Source organism: Myxocyprinus asiaticus, chromosome 37 (genome assembly GCF_019703515.2).
Source record: "Myxocyprinus asiaticus isolate MX2 ecotype Aquarium Trade chromosome 37, UBuf_Myxa_2, whole genome shotgun sequence".
Taxonomy (NCBI): Eukaryota; Metazoa; Chordata; class Actinopteri; order Cypriniformes; family Catostomidae; genus Myxocyprinus; species Myxocyprinus asiaticus.
Genome location: NC_059380.1, coordinates 41,824,150 through 41,850,928, shown reverse-complemented (window position 1 = coordinate 41,850,928; position 26,779 = coordinate 41,824,150). Strand labels below are relative to the sequence as shown.

The 26,779-nt window shown below is 38.6% G+C and overlaps 1 protein-coding gene across 1 annotated transcript; it reads left to right on the top strand.

Annotated features, from left to right (window-relative positions):
- Positions 1-88: 88 nt before the first annotated feature.
- LOC127428112 (peroxisome proliferator-activated receptor gamma coactivator-related protein 1-like) lies at positions 89-26,779 on the top strand. Its single transcript, XM_051676199.1, has 13 exons — positions 89-204; positions 1,849-1,959; positions 2,441-2,590; positions 2,687-2,776; positions 4,681-6,079; positions 8,668-8,718; positions 9,192-9,284; positions 17,891-18,461; positions 24,228-24,407; positions 24,498-24,564; positions 24,646-24,767; positions 24,920-25,071; positions 26,069-26,779. Exons 1-13 carry the CDS (start codon positions 118-120, stop codon positions 26,164-26,166), a joined length of 3,171 nt encoding a protein of 1,056 aa, XP_051532159.1. The 5' UTR covers positions 89-117; the 3' UTR covers positions 26,167-26,779.

The window sequence follows — 26,779 nt, the reverse complement described above, 5'->3', positions numbered from 1 at the left end:
TTAGCCGGAGGTTGTAAGTTGTTGCCTGGTAACCGTTTTTAAACGTGTTTGACGTCATTTTCCCGGGAAAGTCGCGTCACGTGGCGGCTCTTGCGCTGCTCTCCTCTGCGATTCAAAATGGCGGCGCCGCATGCCGTGAAACTTAAGGATTTAAAGTGTGATTTTACGGATAATACAGCGACAGACGCGTCCCCGGAAGATCAGGTCTATACATGTTTATCTTCTATATGTGTAGATGTTTAAATGAAGGTGTTGTGATGATGAGAATGTGTAGTAAAGACAGACAGCATGTGAACACGTGGATGTCAGCGCGTGCTGAAGCCGGATGTGAAGTTATAAATCAGTCCAAATGCTCTACAAATGCATCATTTATACCGTGTTCTTAGTTGGTATTTAATACGTAAATTAAAGATCTTGTGGTTTAAGTGTTTGAATTAGTTTCTGGAAGGCCGATTAGAGATTTATATCGGTTTAAATGGCCATTTACCGGCATCAATACTGTTAGAACAAACGTGAACCTCTGTTTAAAAATAAAACAAAATACAGGCTTTTTGGAAAACATGTCGATGATGATAAAGGCGTGTCTTATATCAGTGTATTTAAGAACATATGTACAATACTAAACACCTTTAAAATAATAAAGTCACTCTCATGACAGTTTGAACTTAATGTCTATTACTTTTACTCGGATCTTTTTCTGTTCGCTTTCAGTGCTAACAACAGAATTAAAGAATAAATGAATGAACTAATACACTTATAACTGAATCCTCATTCTCGTGTTTCCTTTATGGGTGTCCAGTTCAAATGAAGCTGACGTGTCACAATCAGAAATGTACTACAGTTTCTACCTCAGTTACCACAGTGAAATAATGGAGAGAAATATATATATATCCTACAGTCAAATCATATGAACTTAACCATGGATAATCCTTTAAACACTGTAAGAAGTTTTAGAAATATTCTATTCATTTAGATTTTATTCATAGTTTTGATGAAAGTGCTGCCTAGAATCAAGTTACCACAGTTTTCAATTGTAGTAACAATTACTACTTGAGTAGTAAACAACATGGACATAACTGCAGATATGTGTGTATGTATATTTAAATCAGGGACTAAAAACGAAATGTTTTTCATTTCAGTTCGTTCACAGCAAAAACTGTATTTTTTTTGTTCTGGTTCAGAAGTTCTGCAGCCTCCTTTCCAAATAGTTTCTGGTTAGAATAAAATAAAATTAATAAGGTTTTTTTAAAGTGACAGTACTCTGAGCTAAGGGTGGGTGAAACACCAAGTGTTGCCAGATCTCACAAGAGAACAAGCTCAAAACAAGCCATTTGTCTGAAACAAATAAATAAAAAAAATTAGCTATTATGTAAAAAAAAATAAAGTTGCTTTTTTTCATAAAAAAATCAACTATCCGCACGATTAATCTGTAAAACCGATAGGCTATATCGGTTGACCTCTTCTAGTAATACAAGCATGGCTATGGCAGTACTGAATTATACCAATATACCACAGTTTTATTGTATGGTATTCTGGCTTTGACTATGGTTACCATGGTGAATTTTTGGGGAATATGGTTGACAATCGTCTTATTATTAATATCACATATTTAACATGCAAGGACATTTATGTAACATGAGCTAATTGAAACATAACTTTCTCTTAAATGTTAAACTGCCCTCAATAAACAGCAATTCTGTGGTAATAAGGAACATAACTTTAAGGACTGCTGTTGTAATTTCGTGCCATCATGTAATTGACTTTGCAGGAATTTATTGCGGGGAGTTTATGGTTTTGTGTGGAGGAAATGGCTAGAACATTGCGTTATGCCTTTCTTTTTGTCCACAGGGGGAGTTTGGAAAAAACAATGTCTCTATCTTTGATCTGGATATCGGAAAGACCTCAGAGTCGCTCCATGGAAGCCTGGATCCTTCCATTTTATCCATCTTTCAGGAGAAGGTATTTAGACGTGTGGAGACTTGAGACCAAGTCTAGGAGGTCTCGGACTGATTGTTTTGGTGCGGGTCTGAGTGCGACTGGCGTGTTCATATATACTTAAATGAACCAAACTAATGGAGAAAATGCACCTGGTTCCGAAACAAATGTTCCAAATGAGCCAGGTGTGAAAACGCCCCAAATGTGAAACTTTGTGGAGATTGATCCAATAGTTGCCATCAAATTTAATGTATTCACTAACAGCGATCATCCTGGAATCTGAATTTAATGTACTATGTAGTCATAGTTCGTAACGTTTACAACACAAACCAACCAGACTAGATACTAGATCTTGAAAAACAGGTTGTTCAGAAAGCTGTTCATTAAACTATGAGCTCATTAACATATTAAGCGGTAAAATAAAATGCTTCAAAATTGTGAATATGGCTCCATTAATCATCGAATTGTGAACCTTGTAGTGTGTGATGTGTTTGTGTTTTCTCAGGTGTGTAACCGAATGGATGCAGAGAGTGAAGCGTCTTTACTTTCCACTCTGACAGAGATTTTAGACAGTGTGGATGTAGAGACGCTGTCGCCGTTCGACACGCTACCGGACTCGGAGATTTTTTCAGCTCAGAAGGGTTCAGACCACACGGTTAGTGTACCGCTCATCTGTACTTGAGTGGCATAACACTTTCTCAGAGCTGATTTTATATCAATATTGATTTTGTTTGTTTTGCTTTCGTTACAGCTCAGGAAGCTGCTTCAATTGAGGCAGTCGTCTCCTGATGGGACACCAGGCCCAAAACTCTCTCAGTCACCAGCCTCAAAGTCAGGAAAAGTGAGTTTCCTTTTTGTTATGTTATTGAGCTGATTAATGTGGCGAGATACCGTGGAATAAAGGCACACCCAACCGATGACTCAACAGAGCGCAACAGTTTGGCTCTAGAAATAAAAACCCCATTCATTTTCTCCAAAAGCGAATTATTAATGATAACTTACAAACCTTTAATGGCAGACTTGTAGTGAGCTCTGAAGGGGGTCGCACACCGGACGCGTCTGGCAGACGACATTGTGCATTCTAAAATTAGAAACGACTGTTTTCAGTGAAGGTACACCCAGCTTTGACTCAAGAGGCTGCTCAAATTTCTGCCGCACCATGGAGCGCAACTTGAATATTATCTATTAAATTCAACCCAAATCATTATCAAAGGACATAGATTATTTACTTTAGCGTTCTTCATTCTTGAACAAGGGAAAAACCTTGGTTACTTTTGTATGTACTGTCTGCTACCTGAACCGCATCGACGTGCCCCATGTTTTATACATGTGCCTTGTCCTAGCCATGCCGCGGCGTGACGCTTCTCGGCCTGTGTGCGACCGCCTTTAGGTTAATTAATGGTATATGTTTCTGCTGAAGTCATCAGTTTGCATTATTTCAACTTCATTTAAAAAAAAAAAAAACAGTTTAATTGTGGGATTCCTGGTGAAGAACTACATTACCCATAATCCTGAAGAGAAATCCCCCAATCAGTGCCAAAAGAGCTCTGCAGCTCCACCCACTCCCATGATGCACTGTGAATGATGCAATCGAGTCGTCAGCAACATACTTTAAATATATTGATTCTGGACTTGTACTCAACAACTATGAATCAATAGTTTTATATTTTTCTGTTGTTTTTATTCAACTGTTGTTTTTATTCAGTTACATCATTTGCAATGCATCATAGGATTGTAGTTCATTCTCTCATTAAAGACGTTAAGTACAGTCTTGTATCTTTGTTTTGTTTGATTTTCAAACACTTTTTTGCTTCAAATCAAAATTTGTAATGTGATTTACCTCGGAGCTGGTTGGTAAGGCTGTCAAATTAAAATTCAAATGTTTGTTGAATTTATGATAAAAATGCACGTTCAAATGCTAAAAGTGTGCTTTTGAATTTTGGATCGCTTGTACTTTTTTTTTTTTTTTTTGCAGACAGGAATGTTCTTTGCATTAATTTAACGTGGTGCTGTTTGGCTTATGTATGCTATTCGTTGCGCCCTCTTGTGGACTAACAGCGTCAATTCTAAAATCAAATTTAATTTGAAAGTGATCGACCGATAGGGAATTTAGCTGATACCGATAACTAAGGTGGTGGAAAAGGCAGATAACCAGTTAATCAGCTGATAGTTTTTAGAATCAGTATATAGAATGTTAAAAGTCTTTGCTTACTTTGACGGACACATAGAGTCTACAAGAGTCCAAAATGAATAAAATCTAGATGCAGTTTTCTGTTCAACCAAAGTCCCAATATATAATCTAGAGGTCGCTGTTATGCTGTAGGAACAACGCGTTCTGTAAAATCCTCTAGCGCCGGCCACAGAGGAACATGTAGGAATAATAATAATTTTTAAATATATATTTACTTATATATCGGCATTGATTTATGCCGCTAATCAATAGTTCCAAAAAGCAACTATCGGCACCAATTAATCAGTAAAACTGATATATCGGTCTACCTCTAGTTTAAGATGATTCCAAATTAGTTTCACGGCTCTGTTGACAGCCTTACTGTCTGATTGGTTTGGTTCATGGCTTACAACTCCATTATGAAGGATTTTATGAAATCCCTTTGGAAAAAATGAATGGGTGAAATAACCTGTTCTTGACAGGTTTTGTGAGATTCACCAAACTGTTTTAGGTGACGAATTATTAACCTCTGTTGATTTTCGTTGTAATTTTTATGTTTGTGTGGTTTTCTCCAGGTGGAGGTTTTTATTTCAGACAGACAGTTGAGGCCTCGTCGCCATCTGGGGACTCGGAGCGTGACTCCACAGCGAGGTGACAGTGAGAAGAATCTGCGAGAGTCCAAGAGTCGTCCTGTGAGAACTTTCCGGATCGAATCCGACACAATATTCCCACATGATGAACTTGAATTCCTTGCAGATGTAGTGAGACACATGCACCCGTACTGCATCAGGACTGATCTAGAGGAAGACACCAGGAACGCTGATGTCAGCGTGCCCTCAGAAGAGGATGAGGAGGTGTTTGTTGATGTTGAGGGTTATGAAGAACATGAGGAAAACATTCTGGACCAATCAGAACTTGCATCAGGGCAAGAGTTGGAACCAAAAGAATGCGGTTCATCTTTGAAATCTATATCAAATGAGGACGTTCACATCCAGAGCACAGAAAACAATGTCGCATCTTTGCACGGAAATGTTACTAAGATGCCACAACGCAGTTCTTTAGTCAAAACCAGCGTTGCGGGTCGGACAAAGAAAACTGTAAGATTTGCGGTAAATTTAACATCTGTTTACGAGATTCCACTTAATGATGAGGAGCCGGAATCTCTGTTGTTGGACGACAGTATGGAAGATAATTCCAGCCTTGGGTGCAACAAGTCGAAAGCTGCATCTTCTAAAAATGACCAATCATGTGACATCACTTCTCCTCAGAAGCCCAAACCTCTCAGTCTGCAGCAGTACCGCCTCCTCAGACAGAAAAAACAACTTCCTCTGGAGGAACGACGGATGGACCATCGAACAAAATGGCCCTCAATTCTCACCGTTCCCAGGGAACTTCCGCCCATCCTGCCGCAGTTGAAACCCCAGCAGATGAACTTGCAAACACATCCAGAAGAGATATCAAAACGAACGGCTGTTCATGTGAAGTTACCTGCATGCAGGCCAAAGGAACTTACACACTCTTTATGCAGTGGTGTGAGCAGAACATCTGTAGATCTTTGCGTTGATCCACCAAATCCTGCCATAGTGCCCCTGAAACCCACACGGCACGAGCCAGATGGAGTTACGGCACCTTCCTCTGAAATAATGACATTGCGGGAAGTTCATATCAGAGACCAGCAGGCTGATAACGTCAACGTTCTACAACTCCGAATGCAAGCAGCGACTCTGGGCACCTCAGAACTGTATAATTCTGATTCTTTGGCAACAAAGACAGATGTTTGCATTTCTTGTGTAGATATACAGCTTGCTGAGGTCACACCCATTTCGGACTCTGTCTCAGTGACCATCAAACCCAGAACTTCAGCCTCAGGTTCACCTACCAGAACCGAACCAGAACCATCCGCTCAGAGGAGACCGATGTCTGTACTGATGCCCAGCGGAGGAGAGCAAAGCCAGACCACATCTGGAGAAATCGGTTAAGAGGCCATTTGGCTTTTATAGATAAACTTATTAGGATGTTTAAAGGTCAAATGTGCTATTTCTGAGCCATAAGAAAAATCTAATTGAGGTGGTTTTCTTACTGGGCACATTTGTTGTGGTCCAAATCTGAGTTTGATCGTTCCCGGTCTGCTCTTCTGTCGAAACCCGGTGCTTTTCTGTCATTAACTTGCGTCATCACATACGTGCATATGATAGAGAATGCAATGCGGGTCGCTATATGTTTTAATTTTTTATTATTAATTAATTTGATGTCATTATGCACACCAGAGTGAACGACACTTGCACCTCTTTGCGTTGCATGCCATAATTCAGCAGATGTGCATGTACGGGAGAAGGCAACTATATCTGATTCTTACAAATGGCCTTTCTTGTTGCGAGCGATGTATTTGCAGCGCTGCTTATGTTTCCCTGCCTGTCATGCTTTCGTGCAACTGATGATTTTGCCATGCTTAAATCCGCAAAAATGCATGCGCAAGTTATTTTACTCCCTGAACAAGTGCGTACCCGAGGACAGGTTGCTTTCTTACTCATCCTAAACGTGCCACAGTTCATTTGCAACCAAGCTCAGACCATCTTATACAGGTAGTCTTGGGATCGAAAACAGCTTTCATATTACTGATTTTTTTTATGCGAACTGTGCTCTGTTTCAGGCTAAGCTGCCAGTGTGAAAGCCCCCTGAGTTGCAATAATGACAATGTTGGCTTCCCGAACACTCCTCAAATATGCCATTAGATAGCACCACAAACAAATGGATCATTTATGAACATTAAACTGAGGCTTTAAATTGTTGGCATAGGTCTGATTTTAAATTATCTTATATAGTAACCAAGGTTTAAAGCTACACTATGTAACTTTTGGCCCTCTAGCGGTTGAAGCATAAAACTGTCATTATGATTATTAAAGTGTTTTATCCACTACACAATACACATTAATGTTTGTAGTGTTCTACACATATCAGTTTAAGAGGTGAAACTCGTGATATGGTTAATGAGTTCAGTTAAAGACACTTTTATATTACAGTCTCAGTGGATAATGCAAGTGGACTGTAATACTACAATAGTACGTATATGCACTGCACACAATAAGACTGTAATATAAAAATGCAAAACAAGGATTTAATAATGATAAAATACTTTATTGAACATGAAAGCAATTAGCAGAAATATGCAATATATATTTGGAAGTTATAGCAGAGTTGATTACACACTAAACAAATGAATATACAGTACAGTACTGTGCTATGACATTGGTACATTATAACCAACTCGAGATGAGCATACATTCATGAGGATCTGTTTAGAGAATAAAATGGCAAGAGTCTGTACATTGATTTATTGCTCCAAAAATACTTTATTGGCTTACACTTGCTTGCAACGTTTAGACCATTAGGTCCTCATCAGTCCAAAAAAAAATTAAAGAAAATACTACTAATAATAATCTTTCAACTTGTGCATTTCTGTGACCTGAGGAGGAAAAAAAGCCCAAGAAAACAGCAGCACACATACTTAGAGACACACACTTTGGGAATCTCGACACTGCAGCAATGTTATAAAATACTCAGAAGACCTGAAAATTAATCAAGTCGGAACAGAAACTTCAGTGGAAAAAAAACGAAACTCAAACACATTGTGATCGGTACACATTCGATTCATTCGACCATAGCAACCCTACCAGAAAACATTCCCGCGCATTACAGCAGGTAAACAACTTCGCCAAACAGTTAAAAACAGTAAACAATCCATGAGGAGAACAGCTCTCCCTTCCCACAGCCGGACCTTCTTTCTGAGCTTACAGACATGATGTAAACACGCAAGGATGGATAACGTATGCCTGTGATTTCAAGCCAAATCTTCCCGACAGCTCTAAATAAGAATCTCTATTGTAGACTTACCGTAGTAAATCAGGTTAAGGCAAAAACTTGGTTTGGAAGACGGGGTTGTTGGTGTACTCTCTCATTTATGAAATTTCGTTCATTTCTTACAAAACAGTCTTACATAGTGTAGCGTGATGAGCCCTTTAGTGTGTATGTATGTTTGTTAAAAACAGGATCAGGGTTTTGACTGGGTAAAAACGCTCTTCAGTGGTGGCTAATGTACACAGCCATCTAAACATGCAAAGTTTGTTTAATATGTAATTACACTCCATAGTGCTTTGAAGAATTGAAATGGGTCGCATTACTTTTGTTGCACAGTGTCGAGGGAAGCTAGGTTGACTCGTGCAAGTAATCCGCTCGCGTAACACTTGCACGAAACCACGCTTCAGTCGGCACTCACAGATGAGATGACTGTTTCAGATGAAATGTGTTTAGTGTTTATAAAATGCAGAACATGAAGTAAATATTACATTTGCTTTGGCTGCCTAAAATTTCACTTTGGTGGCAGCTGATATATTTTCAATGCAGGAAAAACGCTGAGTATAGATTTAAAATAATGGCACACAATATTGGATTTTGGCCAGAACATAAATAAATATTGTCTGTCTGTATTGGCTAAAATTTCAATATTGGTGCTTTCCTGGAAGCATGTTTATCGTTGAAGATGTGCTCTTGTGTTTGATTGACAGGTATAGAGGCCACGGACTTGACAAGTCTTTTGGAGCAGTTTGAAACTCAAGGTATTTGAGAAATGCAGTTTGATTTTCCACATTGTGAGTGTAATTGAATAGAGACTGTTAATTAAGTCATCAGTTCCAGTCCCCCAGCCACTGGGCATCCGGCATAAAACCTGTGCCAAGTCAAATATGCAGATCGCAGATGGTCCGCTGTGGCGACCCCTAATGGGAGCATCCGAAAGAAGAATTAAGTCATCGGTTCCGTTTTTCCCAGGAGAGGTTGATGTTGCTTTTTGTTTTCATTTTGGATTGAAATGTTTTTTCAGTGTGAACATTTGTGTCCTTGGAACAGAAGACAATATCATGATTTAATGCACACTCCCAAAATGATCACAGCACACACAAGGGGATGTCACAGGAAATGATTGTATCAACTAATCCCAGTGTTTAAATGACCTCCATAGAGCTGTTAATGTTTGTAGCTCCTTCAGGCTAATGTGGGTTCCTCAGTCAGATGGTGTTTTGTGTCTCTGCAGCCTCAGATGGGCAGATGCTTCCAGAAGTTTCTCCAGATGAGCTTCAGGACAGATCACAGCACTGTAGACTCACAGATCTCAGCAGCACTGCAGGTCAGAGGTCTTCTCAATATTACTCATCTGATCGACACACATGCCATTATATGCCATCATACCTGCCACTCAGCCCCTGGTTCAACTGGTGACCAGTTTAAATGAGCAATTAAAAAGGTGTGCGCTGCTCATAAAGTGTTTCCAGTGGAATCAGAGCATTGTGAAAGCATGCAAGCTGCAAGTTATTATACAAATCCAATACGTACTGTGTCAAATACACACAGAAACTCTGAAGGAAATATGACAGAAATATACTACTATATTAGAAAACAATTTTAATCAAAATAATAATGATGCAGTATTATGTACTGTAGCACTGGGTAAAAATATGGATTTTCCGATGCATCGAAATCTTCGTGCAAACGATCTCCACATCAATCCTTAAATCCCAAGATTGATCTTTTACTCTATGTAGCAACCCTCTATAATTCATGTCCTGTCTCGTTAATATGCGCTCACTGTAGGGCTGGGTGCGATATGTAAAAGAATATTTTATCGATAATCACCTTAAAAAATAGTGCAATATCCGATTATATTGTCAACCCCCCGCCAAGGGTCGGTGAATATTTTTGCTTCGATTTTGCTTTAAAAATTTTATTCATTTATTGTAACACAAAAAACATAACACATTTCTAAATTGAAATGACACTTTAAACGGAAAAAACAATAAAATAATGAAGTGATCAAATCTTATTTAACCACCTCCCCAAATCCACCCATTTGCCATCACGCAAGTATCCGTCAATGACAACAGGTGGAAAATTACTAATAGCTTACAGATTAATTACTAAAGACAATTATAAATGTAAAGTAATTTACAGTGCATTCAGAAAGTATTCAGACCGTTTCATTTTTTTTCACATTTTATGTTGCAGCCTCATGCTAAAATGCTTTCAGTTATTTTTTTCTCATCAATCTTCACTCCATACCCCATAATGACAAAGCAAAAACCAGATTTTTGATACCTTTGCAAATTGATTAAAAAGATCAAACTGAAATATCACATTGACGTAAGTATTCAGACCCTTAACTCAGTACTTAGTTGAAGCACCTTTGGCAGCGATTACAGCCTCAAGTCTTTTTGGGTATGATGCTACAAGCTTTGCACACCTGGATTTGGGGATTTTCTGCCATTCTTCTCTGCAGATCCTCTCAAGCTCTGTCAGGTTGGATGGGGAGCGTCGGTGGACAGCCATTTTCAGGTCTCTACAGAGATGTTTGATTGGGTTCAAATTTGGGGATTTTCTGCCATTCTTCTCTGCAGATCCTCTCAAGCTCTGTCAGGTTGGATGGGGAGCGTCGGTGGACAGCCATTTTCAGGTCTCTACAGAGATGTTTGATTGGGTTCAAGTCCGGGCTCTGGCTGGGCCACTCAAGGACATTCAGAGAGTTGTTCCTAAGCCACTCTTGCATTCTCTTGGCTGTGTGTTTAGGGTCATTGTCCTGTTGGAAGGTGAACCTTCAGCCCAGTCTGAGGTCCTGAGCACTCTGGAGCAGGTTTTCATTAAGGATATCTCTGTATTTTGCTGCATTCAGTTTCCTTCAACCCTGACCAGTCCCCCAGTCCCTGCTGCTGAAAAACTCCCCCACAGCATGATTCTGCCACCACCATGATGCTACCACCACCATGCTTCACCGTTGGGATGGTATTGCGCAGGTGATGAGCAGTGCCTGGTTTCCTACAGACATGATGCTTGGAATTGAGGCCAAACAGTTCAATTTTCGTTTCATCAGACCAGAGAATCTTGTTTCTCACAGTCTGAGAGTCCTTTAGGTGTTTTTTATGGGTCTTGCACTGAGGAGAGGCTTCTGTCTGGCCACTCTGTCATAAAGTCCAGATCGGTGGAGTGTTGCAGTGATGGTTGTCCTTCTGCAAGTTTCTCCCATCTCCACACATGATCTCTGGAGCTCAACCAGAGTGACCATCGGGTTCTTGGTCACCTCTCTTTGGCCAGGCAGACAGCTCTAGCAAGAGTCCTGATTGTCCCAAACTTCTTCCATTTAAGAATTATAGAGATCACTGTGCTCTTGGGAACCTTCAGTGCAGCCGAAATGTTTTTGTAGCCTTCCCCAGATCTGTTCCTCGACACAATCCTGTCTCTGAGCTCTGCAGGCAGTTCCTTTGACCTCATGGCTTAGTTTTTGCTCTGATATGCATTTTCAGCTGTGAGACCTTATATAGACAGGTGTGTGCCTTTCCGAATCATGTCCAATCAATTGAATTTGCCACAGGTGGACTCCAATCAAAGTGTAGAAACATCTCAAAGATGATCCAGAGAAATGGGATACACCTGAGCTCAATCTCAAATGCCACAGCAAAGGTCTGAATACTTATGTGATATTTCAGGTTTTTCTTTTTAATAAATGTGCAGAGTTATCAAAAATCTGGTTTTTGCTTCATCATTGTGGGGTATGGAGTGTAGATTGATGTGAAAAAAATTATAATTTAAAGCATTTTAGCATATGGCTGCAACATAACAAAATGTGGAAAAAAAATATGAAGGGGTCTAAATGCAGTTTATATTTAATAATAAATGAGCCTAATAAATTCCCTTGTGTTCCCAAAATAATGCTGCCAAATGTGTGTTCTTATCGATGTGTGTTTGTATTGCGTTTTGGTAATACAGTTAATGCTGCCTAAAGAAAAGAAAATAAAACTCAATTTTAGGTTCAAGGTGTCTTGTATTATTTTATGATTTAATCACTTTCGTCTTTATTTCTTTAAAAGAAAGATATTTATTACTGAACCTGCAGAGTTGCATTCACAATGCCTAAGAGTGAACTGTTCTGTGGAAATAAAGTGAATTAAAATCTCAACCTGAGATGATTAGAGATCATTTGCAGCATTCTCATAGACAACATTATTCTTGCAAACAGTTGTAAGATGAATGAAACAGAGAAAAAAGAGTGATAACTCTTCACATGCGCATGTTCCACGAGACAGGGTCCCGCTGCACACCTCTGAACAAACAGCGAATCAGACACGAGCATTAACGGCTTTTCTTTTGTTTGTTTTTATATAATAAAATATAATGAGGTTTCTTCAAGCGTGTGTCTTTGTGACTAACATCATGTGTCACTCCGAGACGTCTTACAGGTGACCCGCCTGTTGCGGGTAGGTGAGCAAAATTACCCGCGCATGAAATACATTTGGACAAGGAGCTCACGAACTGGATTCAGTCTCATTGCTTTTTGCGGGTGCTATTTCACACCCTGGGATACTGTTTCATATATTTGGCGACTTCCCAGATCCATGGTTTTGCCATTTCCGGATATTGTCGATCATTGTCTGTAAATTGAGTGTCACAATCGGCATCGGGATCTTTAAGATATCGTCAATATCCAATAACATCGTCCTATTGCCCAGCCCTAGCTCACTGGCTGACGGTAGTCTTAAAGAGACAGTACCGGTTTGGCACGTGTTCAACAAATCAATGTAAATACTTGCAAATATTACAAATTATGCAAATAAACAATGAAAATGTTACAATAATATATATGCAATATAATATATACAATTTCAAGACATATATATTGATGGAATACACTGAATTTTTCAAGAGCTATATGTGACCAATATGATAAAAACAACTAATAATTTATTTTTGAAATTAATGATTTGTAAAATTTCTCCCTTTTTCTTTCCAATTTGGAATGCCCAATTCCCAATGCGCTCTATGTCCTCGTGGTGGCGTAGTGACTCGCCTCAATCCGGGTGGCGGAGGTCGAATCTCAGTTGCCTCCGCGTCTGAGACCGTCAATCCGTGCATCTTATCATGTGACTTGAGCGCGTTACCGCGGAGACGTAGCGCGTGTAGAAGCTTCACGCTATTCTCCGCAGCATCCACAACTCGCCACGCGCCCCACCGATCATCTTTTAAAAATACCTCTAAATGACATTCATTGAATTAAAGGGAAAACATACTTTAAGTTTTTATTAATCCTCTTGTCATCAAGTGTTTTTGTCTTGTTTTCCATTTAAAATTGTCTAAAAATCCTTAAAACAAGATACATTTTACTTGAGAAGCAACATATAAGATATTTAGACTTGCTGTAAGAGAATGTATCTTAAATGTGTATTTTGTATACATGTGTATTTTTCCACTTGGTTATACTTCTGCGAGTGCAGTAAAGACAAAATATACTTATATTCAGGACCTATTCTCTAAAAGTCTAAATATCTTATATGCTGCTTCTCAGGTGGATGCATCTTTTTTTAAAGGATTTTTAGCTGCTAAAGTAAATGTATGTTGTTTTAAAGGAGTTTTAGATATTTATATTGGAAAACAAGCCAAAACAAAAACAAATCTTCACAATAAGAAACACACAGTGACGCATATATTATGATTCAACAAGTCGCGAGTCATCACGTTATAATCTAGCTGCATTAAGCGTGTGCACTCGAGGGATGAGTGTCCCGTGACAGAGTGTGCATCAGCCAGGTGCAGTTTCAATCTCTCCCCCTTAGATCGGGACATTCACACAACTCATAGTAGAGACGCTGACCGCACAGAGAAATTACCATTTCAGAGTTTGTAGTTATTTACATGATCTGCTTCCGTATTATTTTAACTTTAATAAAACTATAACGCATTAAAGATGTAACGCATTAAACAGAACCGCATTAAAGATGTAACGCATTAAACAGAACCGCATTAAAGATGTAACGCATTCAGTATAACCACATTAAAGATGTAACACATTAAACAGAACCACATTAAAGATGTAACGCGGTAACAGAACCGCATTAAAGATGTAACGCGTTAAACAGAACCGCATTAAAGATGTAACGCATTCAATATAACCGCATTCAGTATAACTGCATTAAAGATGTAACGCATTCAGTAGAACCGCATTAAAGATGTAACGCATTCAGTAGAACCGCATTAAAGATGTAACGCATTCAGTAGAACCGCACTAAAGATGTAACGCATTCAGTAGAACCGCACTAAAGATGTAACGCATTCAGTAGAACCGCACTAAAGATGTAACGCATTCAGTAGAACCGCACTAAAGATGTAACGCATTAAACAGAACCGCATTAAAGATGTAACACATTCAGTATAACCACATTAAAGATGTAACACATTAAACAGAACCACATTAAAGATGTAACGCGGTAACAGAACCGCATTAAAGATGTAACGCATTCAATATAACCGCATTCAGTATAACTGCATTAAAGATGTAACACATTCAGTATAACTGCATTAAAGATGTAACACATGAAATATAACCGCATTAAAGATGTAATGCATTCAGTATAACCGCATTAAAGATGTAACGCATTCAATAGAACCGCACTAAAGATGTTTAACGCGTTACATCTTTAATGCGGTTCTAATGATGTAACGCGTTAAACGGAACCGCATTAAATATGTAACGCATTCAATAGAACCGCATTAAAGATGTAACGCATTCAATAGAACCGCATTAAAGATGTAACGCATTCAGTAGAACCGCACTAAAGATGTAACGCATTCAATAGAACCGCATTAAAGATGTAACGCATTAAACAGAACCGCATTAAATATAACTGCATTAAAGATGTAACGCATTAAACAGAACCGCATTAAAGATGTAACGCGTTAAACAGAACCGCACTAAAGATGTAACGCATTCAGTAGAACCGCACTAAAGATGTAACGCATTCAGTAGAACCGCACTAAAGATGTAACGCATTCAGTAGAACCGCACTAAAGATGTAACGCATTCAAAAGAACCGCATTAAATATAACTGCATTAAAGATGTAACGCATTAAACAGAACCGCATTAAAGATGTAATGCGTTAAACAGAACCGTATTAAAGATGTAACGCATTCAGTAGAACCGCATTAAAGATGTAACGCATTCAGTAGAACCGCATTAAAGATGTAACGCATTCAGTAGAACCGCATTAAAGATGTAACGCATTAAACAGAACCGCATTAAAGATGTAACGCATTCAGTATAACCACATTAAAGATGTAACGCATTCAGTATAACCACATTAAAGATGTAACGCATTCAGTATAACCGCATTAAAGATGTAACGCATTCAGTAGAACCGCATTAAAGATGTAACGCATTCAGTAGAACCGCACTAAAGATGTAACGCATTCAGTAGAACCGCACTAAAGATGTAACGCATTCAATAGAACCGCACTAAAGATGTAACGCATTAAACAGAACCGCATTAAATATAACTGCATTAAAGATGTAACGCATTAAACAGAACCGCATTAAAGATGTAACACATTCAATATAACCGCATTCAGTATAACTGCATTAAAGATGTAACGCATTCAGTATAACTGCATTAAAGATGTAACGCATTCAGTAGAACCGCATTAAAGATGTAACACATTAAACAGAACCACATTAAAGATGTAACGCGGTAACAGAACCGCATTAAAGATGTAACGCGTTAAACAGAACCGCATTAAAGATGTAACGCATTCAATATAACCGCATTCAGTATAACTGCATTAAAGATGTAACACATTCAGTATAACTGCATTAAAGATGTAACACATGAAATATAACCGCATTAAAGATGTAACGCATTCAATAGAACCGCATTAAAGATGTAACGCATTCAGTAGAACCGCACTAAAGATGTAACACATTCAGTAGAACCGCATTAAAGATGTAACGCATTAAACAGAACCGCATTAAATATAACTGCATTAAAGATGTAACGCATTAAACAGAACCGCATTAAAGATGTAACGCATTAAACAGAACCGCATTAAAGATGTAACGCGTTAAACAGAACCGCACTAAAGATGTAACGCATTCAGTAGAACCGCACTAAAGATGTAACGCATTCAGTAGAACCGCACTAAAGATGTAACGCATTAAACAGAACCGCATTCAATAGAACCGCATTAAAGATGTAACGCATTCAGTAGAACCGCACTAAAGATGTAACGCATTCAGTAGAACCGCACTAAAGATGTAACGCATTCAATAGAACCGCATTAAAGATGTAACGCATTCAGTAGAACCGCACTAAAGATGTAACGCATTCAGTAGAACCGCACTAAAGATGTAACGCATTAAACAGAACCGCATTCAATAGAACCGCATTAAAGATGTAACGCATTCAGTAGAACCGCACTAAAGATGTAACGCATTCAGTAGAACCGCACTAAAGATGTAACGCATTCAGTAGAACCGCATTAAAGATGTAACGCATTCAGTAGAACCGCATTAAAGATGTAACGCATTCAGTAGAACCGCATTAAAGATGTAACGCATTAAACAGAACCGCATTAAAGATGTAACGCATTCAATAGAACCGCATTAAAGATGTAACGCATTCAGTAGAACCGCACTAAAGATGTAACGCATTCAGTAGAACCGCACTAAAGATGTAACGCATTCAGTAGAACCGCACTAAAGATGTAACGCATTCAATAGAACCGCATTAAAGATGTAACGCATTCAATAGAACCGCATTAAAGATGTAACGCATTCAATAGAACCGCATTAAAGATGTAACGCATTCAGTAGAACCGCACTAAAGATGTAACGCATTCAATAGAACCGCATTAAAGATGTAACGCATTCAGTAGAACCGCACTAAAGATGTAACGCATTCAATAGAACCGCATTAAAGATGTAACGCATTCAGTAGAACTGCATTAAAGATGTAACGCATTCAATAGAACCGCATTAAAGATGTAACGCATTAAACAGAACCGCATTAAAGATGTAACGCATTAAACAGAACTGCATTAAATATAACCGCATTAAAGATGTAACGCATTAAATATAACCGCATTAAAGATGTAACGCATTAAATATAACCGCATTAAAGATGTAACGCATTAAACAGAACCGCATTAAAGATGTAACGCATTAAACAGAACTGCATTAAATATAACCGCATTAAAGATGTAACGCATTAAATATAACCGCATTAAAGATGTAACGCATTAAAGATGTAACTCCGGGGTGTTTCCTTTAAAGAGCTCTGGCTCCACTTATTCCACAACGAGAGTGCTTCTGTATTTACTTATTTTGTATTTTTGCATTATAATTCCCTCATACTTTGTGATCTACATCAGCTGAAGCTGTTTGGAAAGTTTAGAGTGCATCTGTGATCTGTGTAATTCTTCCTCTCCTCAGTCAGGAACTGCAGTGATGCTCTCACACATCATCAATAGAGTTTAATGTGATCTCATGTTACGTTAAATGAGATCAAATGACTATTCGACAATGAACATTTTTGTCGACAATTTTTTAGCTTCTAATCGTTTCAGCCCTACTTGCATTAAGCATTTTGAATCTACTTCGCAACATTAGCTGTTTGGTTGAAATATGGTTCCTCTGATTGAAAAAGAAAATCACTCTCTTAAGCTATTTCAGAGCAAACACATAAATATTGAGATGTATATTGAAAATCATCAGGTTTGATAAAGATATTTAATATTTTTTTATATTACATTTTTTTGCAGCCATTTTTTTTATTAATATCCGCAAATCAGTTCAAACCGTCGCAGAATGGTACAGAAATTACGCTGTTTAAATACTCGCAGTCTATTGCTGTAATTTGTGAGATCGATATAAGATTTTTGAAGCTGAATCTGTTTACCCAAAATAAAATGTTTATTTCTAGGACTGACCCCACCTGCGACACCACCTCATCAGATCTGGAGGCCCCTGTTACCTGTCAAGGAGACGAAACAGGAATCCATCAAGTCGTCACCCAGTAAAACCATTCAGATCATTGAACCTCGCCCGCTGCCCGCCAGTAAGACTCATTCAAAAGCTCCATATCCCACCTGCAGTCCGGGCCCAAACCCTGTGCAAGCGTGCATGGATCACGACTATTGCGCAACTCGGGACGCTTCAAACCAGGACAGTAAGATGTCACTGAAGGAGTCGAGGAGTCATTGTAATAACAGGACGTGGTCAGAAGCAGCGTGTCTCTCCTGTTCAGTGCTGCTCTCTCCGGACAGCTCCCCCTGCAGGATGGACGCATTTGAGCAGGCGGAGTCTCCAAGGGGGCAGTCCTTGTGGTTTTCCTCTCAGTCGCCCATCCCACCAGACCAGAAAAGGGGGCGGAGCAGGAGGCGGGGTTACAGATGCAGATACCGCCGCTCCAGTTCAAGCTCTTCTTGTTCTTCATCAGCCTCATCATCTTCATCCTCCTCTCGTTCCAGGTCTCACTCTCCACTGAGGAAGAGGTAATTAAAGCTGATTCAGTTCCTACTCGATGCAAATATTGTTTACCAGTTTTGAGTAACTACTATTACTACTGCTGCTAAATTACTAATTCTCTAAAATTATAATCAAATTACACTACTCATTACTTCATGGAAAAAGTAATCACGTTACTAATTACTTTTGTTATCTTCGAAAACTTTGCAAAGAAAACTGTTTTTCTGCTCAACAAATTCAAAATAATTAGCGATGCACCGATATGAAATTTTTTGCCCGAGACCTTTTGTTATCAGATCACTGTTTTGCTGAGGAATTATGGTTTAAATAATCCGCTTGCTCACACAGCACTGACTGAAGCACTGAACGCAGACTAAATTTTAAATTAAGCCTTTCAAGGTTGAGTAGTCGTGCAAGACCATATTGCAATTTTAATCTTAACTCAACAGGGCTCGACAATAAGGACTGCCCAATGGCCGGGGCCAGTGTGAGAGAGATTCGGGCCAGTTGCTAGAACCGTCACTTGCACGATCGGGCCAGTGCTGCATTTATAACATTAGAGCAAGAAAACAACAAGTGAGAGAGCACAAAAATTACACTGAGCGAACAAAGTATTCTAACCGAGCACTCAGAGACGAGCGAGCGTGATATATTTAGCTCACAAAAATGCATGAGCACATAATATACTGGGCACGCCAAAGCACAGGTGTGTGAGCGCACGAGCGTGCAGACACAGCGCGCGCTCTCCTACAACTGTCCTCACTCGTTTCCAAGTATCTTAGCAGCAGCAATTACCAATGTGTAGAAAATAGCTAGAATTTCGTAGTGGGACTGCATGTCTTGCGCAACAGTTTAAGTATCCCTGCACATTCCGTGTTCATAGTGCGCAAAGTTCTCACATTTTTTCGTTTTTTTTCTTTTTTTCTCCCCAATTTGGAATGCCCAATGTGCCTCCGCGTCCGAGAACGTCAACTCGCGCATCTTATCACGTGGCTTGTTGAGCACGTTACCGCGGAGACGTAGCGCGTGTGGAGGCTTCACGCTATTCTCCGCAGCATCCACGCACAACTCACCACGCACCCCATCGAGAGCGAGAACCACATTATAGTGACCACGAGGAGGTTACCCCATGTGACTCTACCCTCCCTAGCAACCGGGCCAATTTGGTTGCTTAGGAGACCTTACTGGAGTCACTCAGCATGCCCTGGATTCAATCTCATGACTCCAGGTGTGGTAGTCAGCATCTTTACTCGCTGCGATACCCAGACCCCCACATTTTTTAGTTTTAACATGTTGGTGAAAATTAGTAATCCACACATTAGAACACAAGAAATCAACAGTTCCTTTCTATAGGACTGTAAATCCAACTCTCTCATCAGTCCCTCCATGCGGCGTAGACCCTGTTTAATGTGCATGCATTTCAATCTTAAAGGGACAGAGCGCTAGTATAGTTCGCACAGTAAAAGCAGCTTTTATCTCATTAATTCGTCTTTAGAGATGAACAGCTGAATGAAACGCTATAAACTTTGTTGAACCCCAGTTATACACATGGCTGGAAATCATGAGCTGCTCAGTATCCAAAATGTAAGTACAGATTTAATTAGGTAATGTTTCAAAGTGTAAACATTAATTCAACATGATAATGGCGTTTGATATGAAAAGAAGCAAGACCACTATGGCTGTTAGGCTATTATTATCAGAGCTGTTCAGCTGCAGGGTGAAGATTAATATTTAAAACAGTCTACTTCATATCATCCTCATGAAACACCTGTTACATGTCATGTCTGGACCATAGAGGTATTTTTCTTTCTGTGCTTTGTGTATCAGTCAGTTTTGGTCTTGTTTGGGTTGTCTAATATTATGTTTATATCCACATTCTTAATTCACAGATTAGGCCTAATATCTCCCTACTGTATATTACACGTCACAACCGATTTAGTAGCAAGGTCTCCTCTCTCAGGAATTCATATGTTTTACATTCAGCCAAAAATCAAATCTTTAACTCGGTGACTACATCTGAAAACCCATAATTTGCTCCACAGATCTCTTTGCTTAAAAACACACGTGTAAATGGCAGGACAGCTGAGGTTAATATGATGTATTAATGAATTTATATCTATAAAGTGCTTCTATGAGATTACATAAGGCATAAATCGTATCTTTCAAAGTATAACTGTGATACAGTTTTGGGGGAAATTTTCTTAAAGGTAATATATATAATATTTAGCTTCGGACACATTTTTTTTAAGACATGATGGTAAAAATAAAAAGCTATTTTTCATTTTTGTGTTGGGGCAGTGAATATTTTGGCAGGGCAAGTAAAAATCTGAAGTACTGGCCCAGTCAGGCCAGTAGAAACAATCCTTAGAGTTTAGCCCTGCTCAATCAGTCGTGCAGCCTTGATGGATACCATACCAGTGTCTCAGCAGTCAAAGTGAGTCAAAGCGTTTTGGATGGTTTTACCTCATCATGTATATGTAAGTGCCGCTTTCACAACTGTCACGTCTGCAGCAACGGTTTTTCCTCATGTAGTTTCATTAAAAACTACATATATTTAGGAGTGCTAACCCTTCTACATTCTGTGGCTATCATTATTTCTGGATTGTGCATTTGAATTCACAGAGTTTTAACAAAGTGTGCTGTTGATTAATTATAAATCATTGTTTTTTCATATCGCCGTTTTCATGCTTAAAACTGATTTGCCGATGGTTTTAATTTGGTCAATAATTGGCCGATAAATATCGGCAGCCAATACATCGGTGCATCCCTAAAAATAATGTCTATATTTCCTCCTCGTTTATTAGTAATACACCACACATTTCTACCTTACAATGACTCGTCAGTGACTCTTCAGCCGTCACAGACTTGAATACAGTAAACTTTGTATTCAGATTACACCCTACACTGTTGTTAACCAGCCCTGACTCTGTTTGTCCACTGCAGACAAAGTCCTTTAAGGCAAGTCAGTTCTTTGGGTTCCATCTTGGTGATGGACTTTTTTCCCCTAGTCATGCAAGTACAACTCGTATCTGGGTCAGTGACATGATGCTATTAAGATATTACTTGGGCTACGTCCACATTTATCCAGATAAATTTGAAAACGCTGTTTTTGAAATGCTCTTAGTCCACACTGCCGCTTTCAAACTATTTCCAAAAGTTACACGTCCACACTGAAACATATTAAAACGTGAAAAAACGTAAGAAGCGTGGCTCTATGCCATTTCCATGTGCAGTCTGAATCGCATTTGTCCTCGTGTTCCACCACCGGACAGCAGTTCCACGTAAACATCACCTTTTGAAGGAATGCAATGTAACGGTTGCTCAAAGTAACATTTATCTTTAACAACACAATCAACGTGAATATCAGGCACAACAACGGCACTACAACATGGGCCGCCATCTTGATTGTATTGGGCTGAATGGATCACATGACTGCGTCACATGACAACAAAGATGCAATCGTTTTCAGATATCTCAGTTTTCCCTGAAAAATTCATGATTTTTGTAATATATATATACAAGTCAGAAGTTTACATACAGAAGTTTAGTCATTAAAACTCATTTTTTAACCACTCCACAGACTTGATATTAGCAAACTATAGTTTTGGCAAGTCGTTTAGGACATCTACTTTGTGCATGACATGAGTAATTTTTCCAACGATTGTTTACAGACAGATTGTTTCACTTTTAATTGACTATATCACAATTCCAGTGGGTCAGAAGTTTACATACACTAAGTTAACTGTGCCTTTATGCAGCTTGGAAAATTCAAGAAAATGATGTCAAGCCTTTAGACAGTTAGCCAATTACCTTCTGATAGGAGGTGTACTGAATTGGAGGTGTACCTGTGGATGTATTTTACCTTCAAACTCAGTGCCTCTTTGCTTGACATCATGGGAAAATCAAAAGAAATCAGCCAAGAACTTAGGAAAAAAAATTGTGGACCTCCACAAGTCTGGTTCATCCTTGGGAGCAATTTCCAAAAGTCTGAAGGTACCACGTTCATCTGTACAAACAATAGTACACAAGTATAAACACCATGGGACCACACAGCCATCATACCGCTCAGGAAGGAGACTCATTCTGTCTCCTAGAGATGAACGTAGTTTGGTGTGAAAAGTGCAAATCAATCCCAGAACAGCAGCAAAGGACCTTGTGAAGATGCTGGAGGAAACAGATAGACAAGTATCTATATCCACAGTAAAACGAGTCCTATATCGGAATAACCTGAAAGGCTGCTCAGCAAGGAAGAAGCCACTGCTCCAAAACCACCATAAAAAAGCCAGACTACAGTTTGCAAGTGCACATGGGGACAAAGATCTTACTTTGTGGAGAAATGTCCTCTGGTCTGATGAAACCTCTGGTCTCTTTGGCCATAATGACCATCGTTATGTTTGGAGGAAAAAGGGTGAGGCTTGCAAGCCGAAGAACACCATCCCAACCGTGAAGCATGGGGGTGGCAGCATCATGTTGTGGGGGTGCTTTGCTGCAGGAGGGACTGGTGCACTTCACAAAATAGATGGCATCATGAGGAAGGAAAATTATGTGGATATATTGAAGCAACATCTCAAGACATCAGACAGGAAGTTAAAGCTCGGTCACAAATGGGTCTTCCAAATGGACAATGACCCCAAGCATACCTCCAAAGTTGTGGCAAAATGGCTTAAGGACAACAAAGTCAAGGTATTGGAGTGGCCATCACAAAGCCCTGACCTCAATCTGATAGAACATTTGTGGGCAGAACTGAAAAAGCGTGTGTGAGCAAGGAGGTCTACAAACCTGACTCAGTTACACCAGTTCTGTCTGGAGGAATGGGCCAAAATTCCAGCAACTTATTGTGAGAAGCTTGTGGAAGGATACCCAAAACATTTGACCCAAGTTAAACAATTTAAAGGCAATGCTACCAAATACTAACAAAGTGTATGTAAACTTCTGATCCACTGGGAATGTGATGAAAGAAATAAAAGCTGAAATAAATCATTCTCTCTACTATTATTCTGATATTTCACATTCTTAAAATAAAGTAGTGATCCTAACTGACCTAAGACAGGGAATGTTTTCTATGATTAAATGTCAGGAATTGTGAAAAACTGAGTTTAAATGTATTTGGCTAAAGTGTATGTAAACTTCTGAATTCAACTGTGTATATATATATATATATATATATATATATATATATATTAGTAATAGGTTTAAAAAAATTTTTTAATAATAATTGTGTTTTTTCATGTGTTTTCAAGGTTCAAGAAAAGTATTTTAATACCTTTTACTTTATGGTTACACCACTTGACATTTAAGTAATTGAATCAAATTTTGTGTAGAATTTTGCTATAAATCTGTTTCAACAATGTTTGAAACCAACATGGACAAAAAGATTACATTTCTATGAACTTGACACGTGTTTTAAACTAGATTTTTAAAAGATTTCCTGGCAACCATATATGTCAATATTAATGTTTGTTAATATTATGTTTGAATAACATGTCAAATCACCAATAAAATCTGTCATAAATTTACCGTATTCAGCTCAATTATGCTAAAAAAACAATAATAAAAATAGAATTGCTGAAAAATATCTCTATGGTGGCTGATCCAGATAATGCGCTGTGTATTCTAAAGTAAACACACAATGTCTCTGTCAATAAGTTGATTGGCTCCTTTTATCTGAAAGGCGTGACTTCTATTCCCTCCCGTTCATTTTTCTTCGAGTGCTGTCTAAATCTGTACGTTTAAAATTCGTTTAACTCCTGGGTGGCACTGTTGTGACTTTTGACCTTGTATTTGATTTCTAGGTTCAGGCATTCTGGGAGCAGTTCTTCATCACGCTCTAGTTCACGCTCGTCATCTCGCTCTCCTCTTCGCAAGCGTGGACGTCACTACTCCAGATCACGATCCAGATCATTGTGTCGCTCTCATTCTGGTTCACGCTCACCTGAACCGGATTGGAACGAGAATCGTCGTGGATGGAAGAGGTCAGTGTGAACACAATCTAAATCAAGTTAAACTCTTTTGGGTTCAGATCTGTCGGTGTGTGCGAATCTAAATCAGTTTGCTTCTCTCAGTCGTAGACAGCGGGAGCTGAACCACCGACACGAGGAGGCTCGAAAAATGCGGCAACAGAAAGCTATCGTACGTGGACGCTTGTCTCTACATTATCAACATAGATTGTGTCTATAGTAGTGGCTGAGGATTTATGTTTCTGATGTCCAGGAGGAGCGCAGGGTCGTGTACGTGGGAGGGATTCGTGGAAGTATGTTGCCCTCTGACCTCAGAGATCGATTCTCGCTGTTCGGGAAGGTTGAGGACTGTACGGTGCACCTCAGGAGTCATGGGTGAGAGAAACCAGCCTACAAGATGGGTCAGCTTGGACCAAAATGAGACCCATTTAGATGTTATTGTTTGTAACTGTCTGTATATAACCTTCAGACTTCAAGTTTTTTACTAGTTTGTAGTTTTGTGAGTGTTGTTCTTTCTGTTCTTGCAGAGATAACTACGGTTTCGTCACATATTACAATACAGATGACGCTTTCACTGCCATCGAAAACGGCAGCAAACTGCGGCGTGCAGACGAGCGGCCCTTCGACATCTGCTTTGGTGGCCGACGACAGTTTTGCAAATCCAACTATGCAGATTTAGGTTCGGCTTCTGAACAGTTGTTGAACTATTTAAAAAATTGGCTAATTCGAAATGCTGATTTCATTTAGATCACACAAGATAATTTTTTTTAGTTAACAGTATATTTTATTTTTTAACATGAAAAGGAAAGTATGAAAGAATTGTAAACATTATAATTAAGACATGTTTCAACATTTAACATTAGATTCTCTGGCCAAAATATATTTTGAGGAATACTCAAAACTTTGTCAACATTTAAAGAAATGAATCATTACTCACTAAGTTTTATTAAAAATAAACAATTTACTTTATTACAGCAACAACCAGCCAAATTCTCAACAAAACAAAACGGTATATTTCGGTATATACATATAACTATGTATAATAGTTTATATAAGGATAAATGATCAGGTTTGGCATTTTTTAAATTTGTTTTATTTTTCTTGTGTGTCTAAAGTCTTAAAGTATTGATAAGATACGGTAATGAGAATTACTAATAATTTGTAGTTCAAAACTAAACTACAAAGTTTAGCAACAAACAAAACAAAAACTGTTGTAATAAAGAGAATTTGCTTGGACACTTTTTTTTTTTTCTTTTTTTTTCTTTAATTTTTTTATAAAATGTTTACATTATTGTTGGATCTTGGGTACAACATACATTAATTAAAAAAAATTTTTTTTTGTTTGTACTAGATTTAATTGTCCTAATTTTGTATTTGGGCATGTTGCGGTACTGAGACAAATCTAAAATCAAATGATTTTTATATAGGAAATCCTCACTACAATAATTTAAGCTTAGTTTCATGAGAATCAGCTGCTATACACTTATTCTCTGGTCCTAATTTGTCCTCCGTAATGATTAAAGGTTATTTTTAAAGATTGTCTCAAATGGAAAATAACCGGTATCACTGAGAGCTGTTGGTTTAGTTTGTGTGCTTTAGCGATGCATTGTGTCATGTCAATAAAGCACTATGAAATGTGATTCTGTCTCACTTTGATATGTTGTTCTGTAATGTAGATTCCAGTCGGGATGTTGATCCGATGTTGAAGAGCCGCTGTGACACGTTGGACTTTGACACACTACTGAAACAGGCAAAGAGAGGGATGAAGAGATAGCGGTGAGGAAGATGAAGAATATCGATGAAGCAGAGACTGAAGCATTACCTCACGGCACTGACAACAACAGACTAGAATAATATGGGTGAAGAGCATCTGTGACGCTGATGATTACCACAAAAAATACTTTCAGTCCGTCCCTCAGTTAAGTTGCAAATACATAGAACATTTTTCGACACAAATGCATTTACAATGGCAGTCTACAGGGCAAACAATGTACAGATAATGTGGATAAAGTTTAACCTGGAATATTCCTTCAAGCTGATTTAAATCAAGGACATTTGCACAATCTGATTTTGCTGACCTCTTTTCTTCTATTGAAGTACTTCTGTTTTAAAAATGATTGTACATAAAAATGGCATGCTTTAAAAGATGAAATAATCGTCGGGAAATAAAGCTGAATTAAATATTGTATGGTTTGTTTTCTAAATGTTGGAGTGTTTTTTTTTGTGTTACCAAATCAAATAAAATAATTCTCAGTTGGAATGATGATACTTAATCTTAAAGAGGTTTGTGTTCTAACTTCTGAAGTCTGTTCTTGTAACTCTGAAGTACACTAGATTTGCTGAAATCATTCAAGTGATATTCCAAGTTCAATACAAATTAAGCTCAA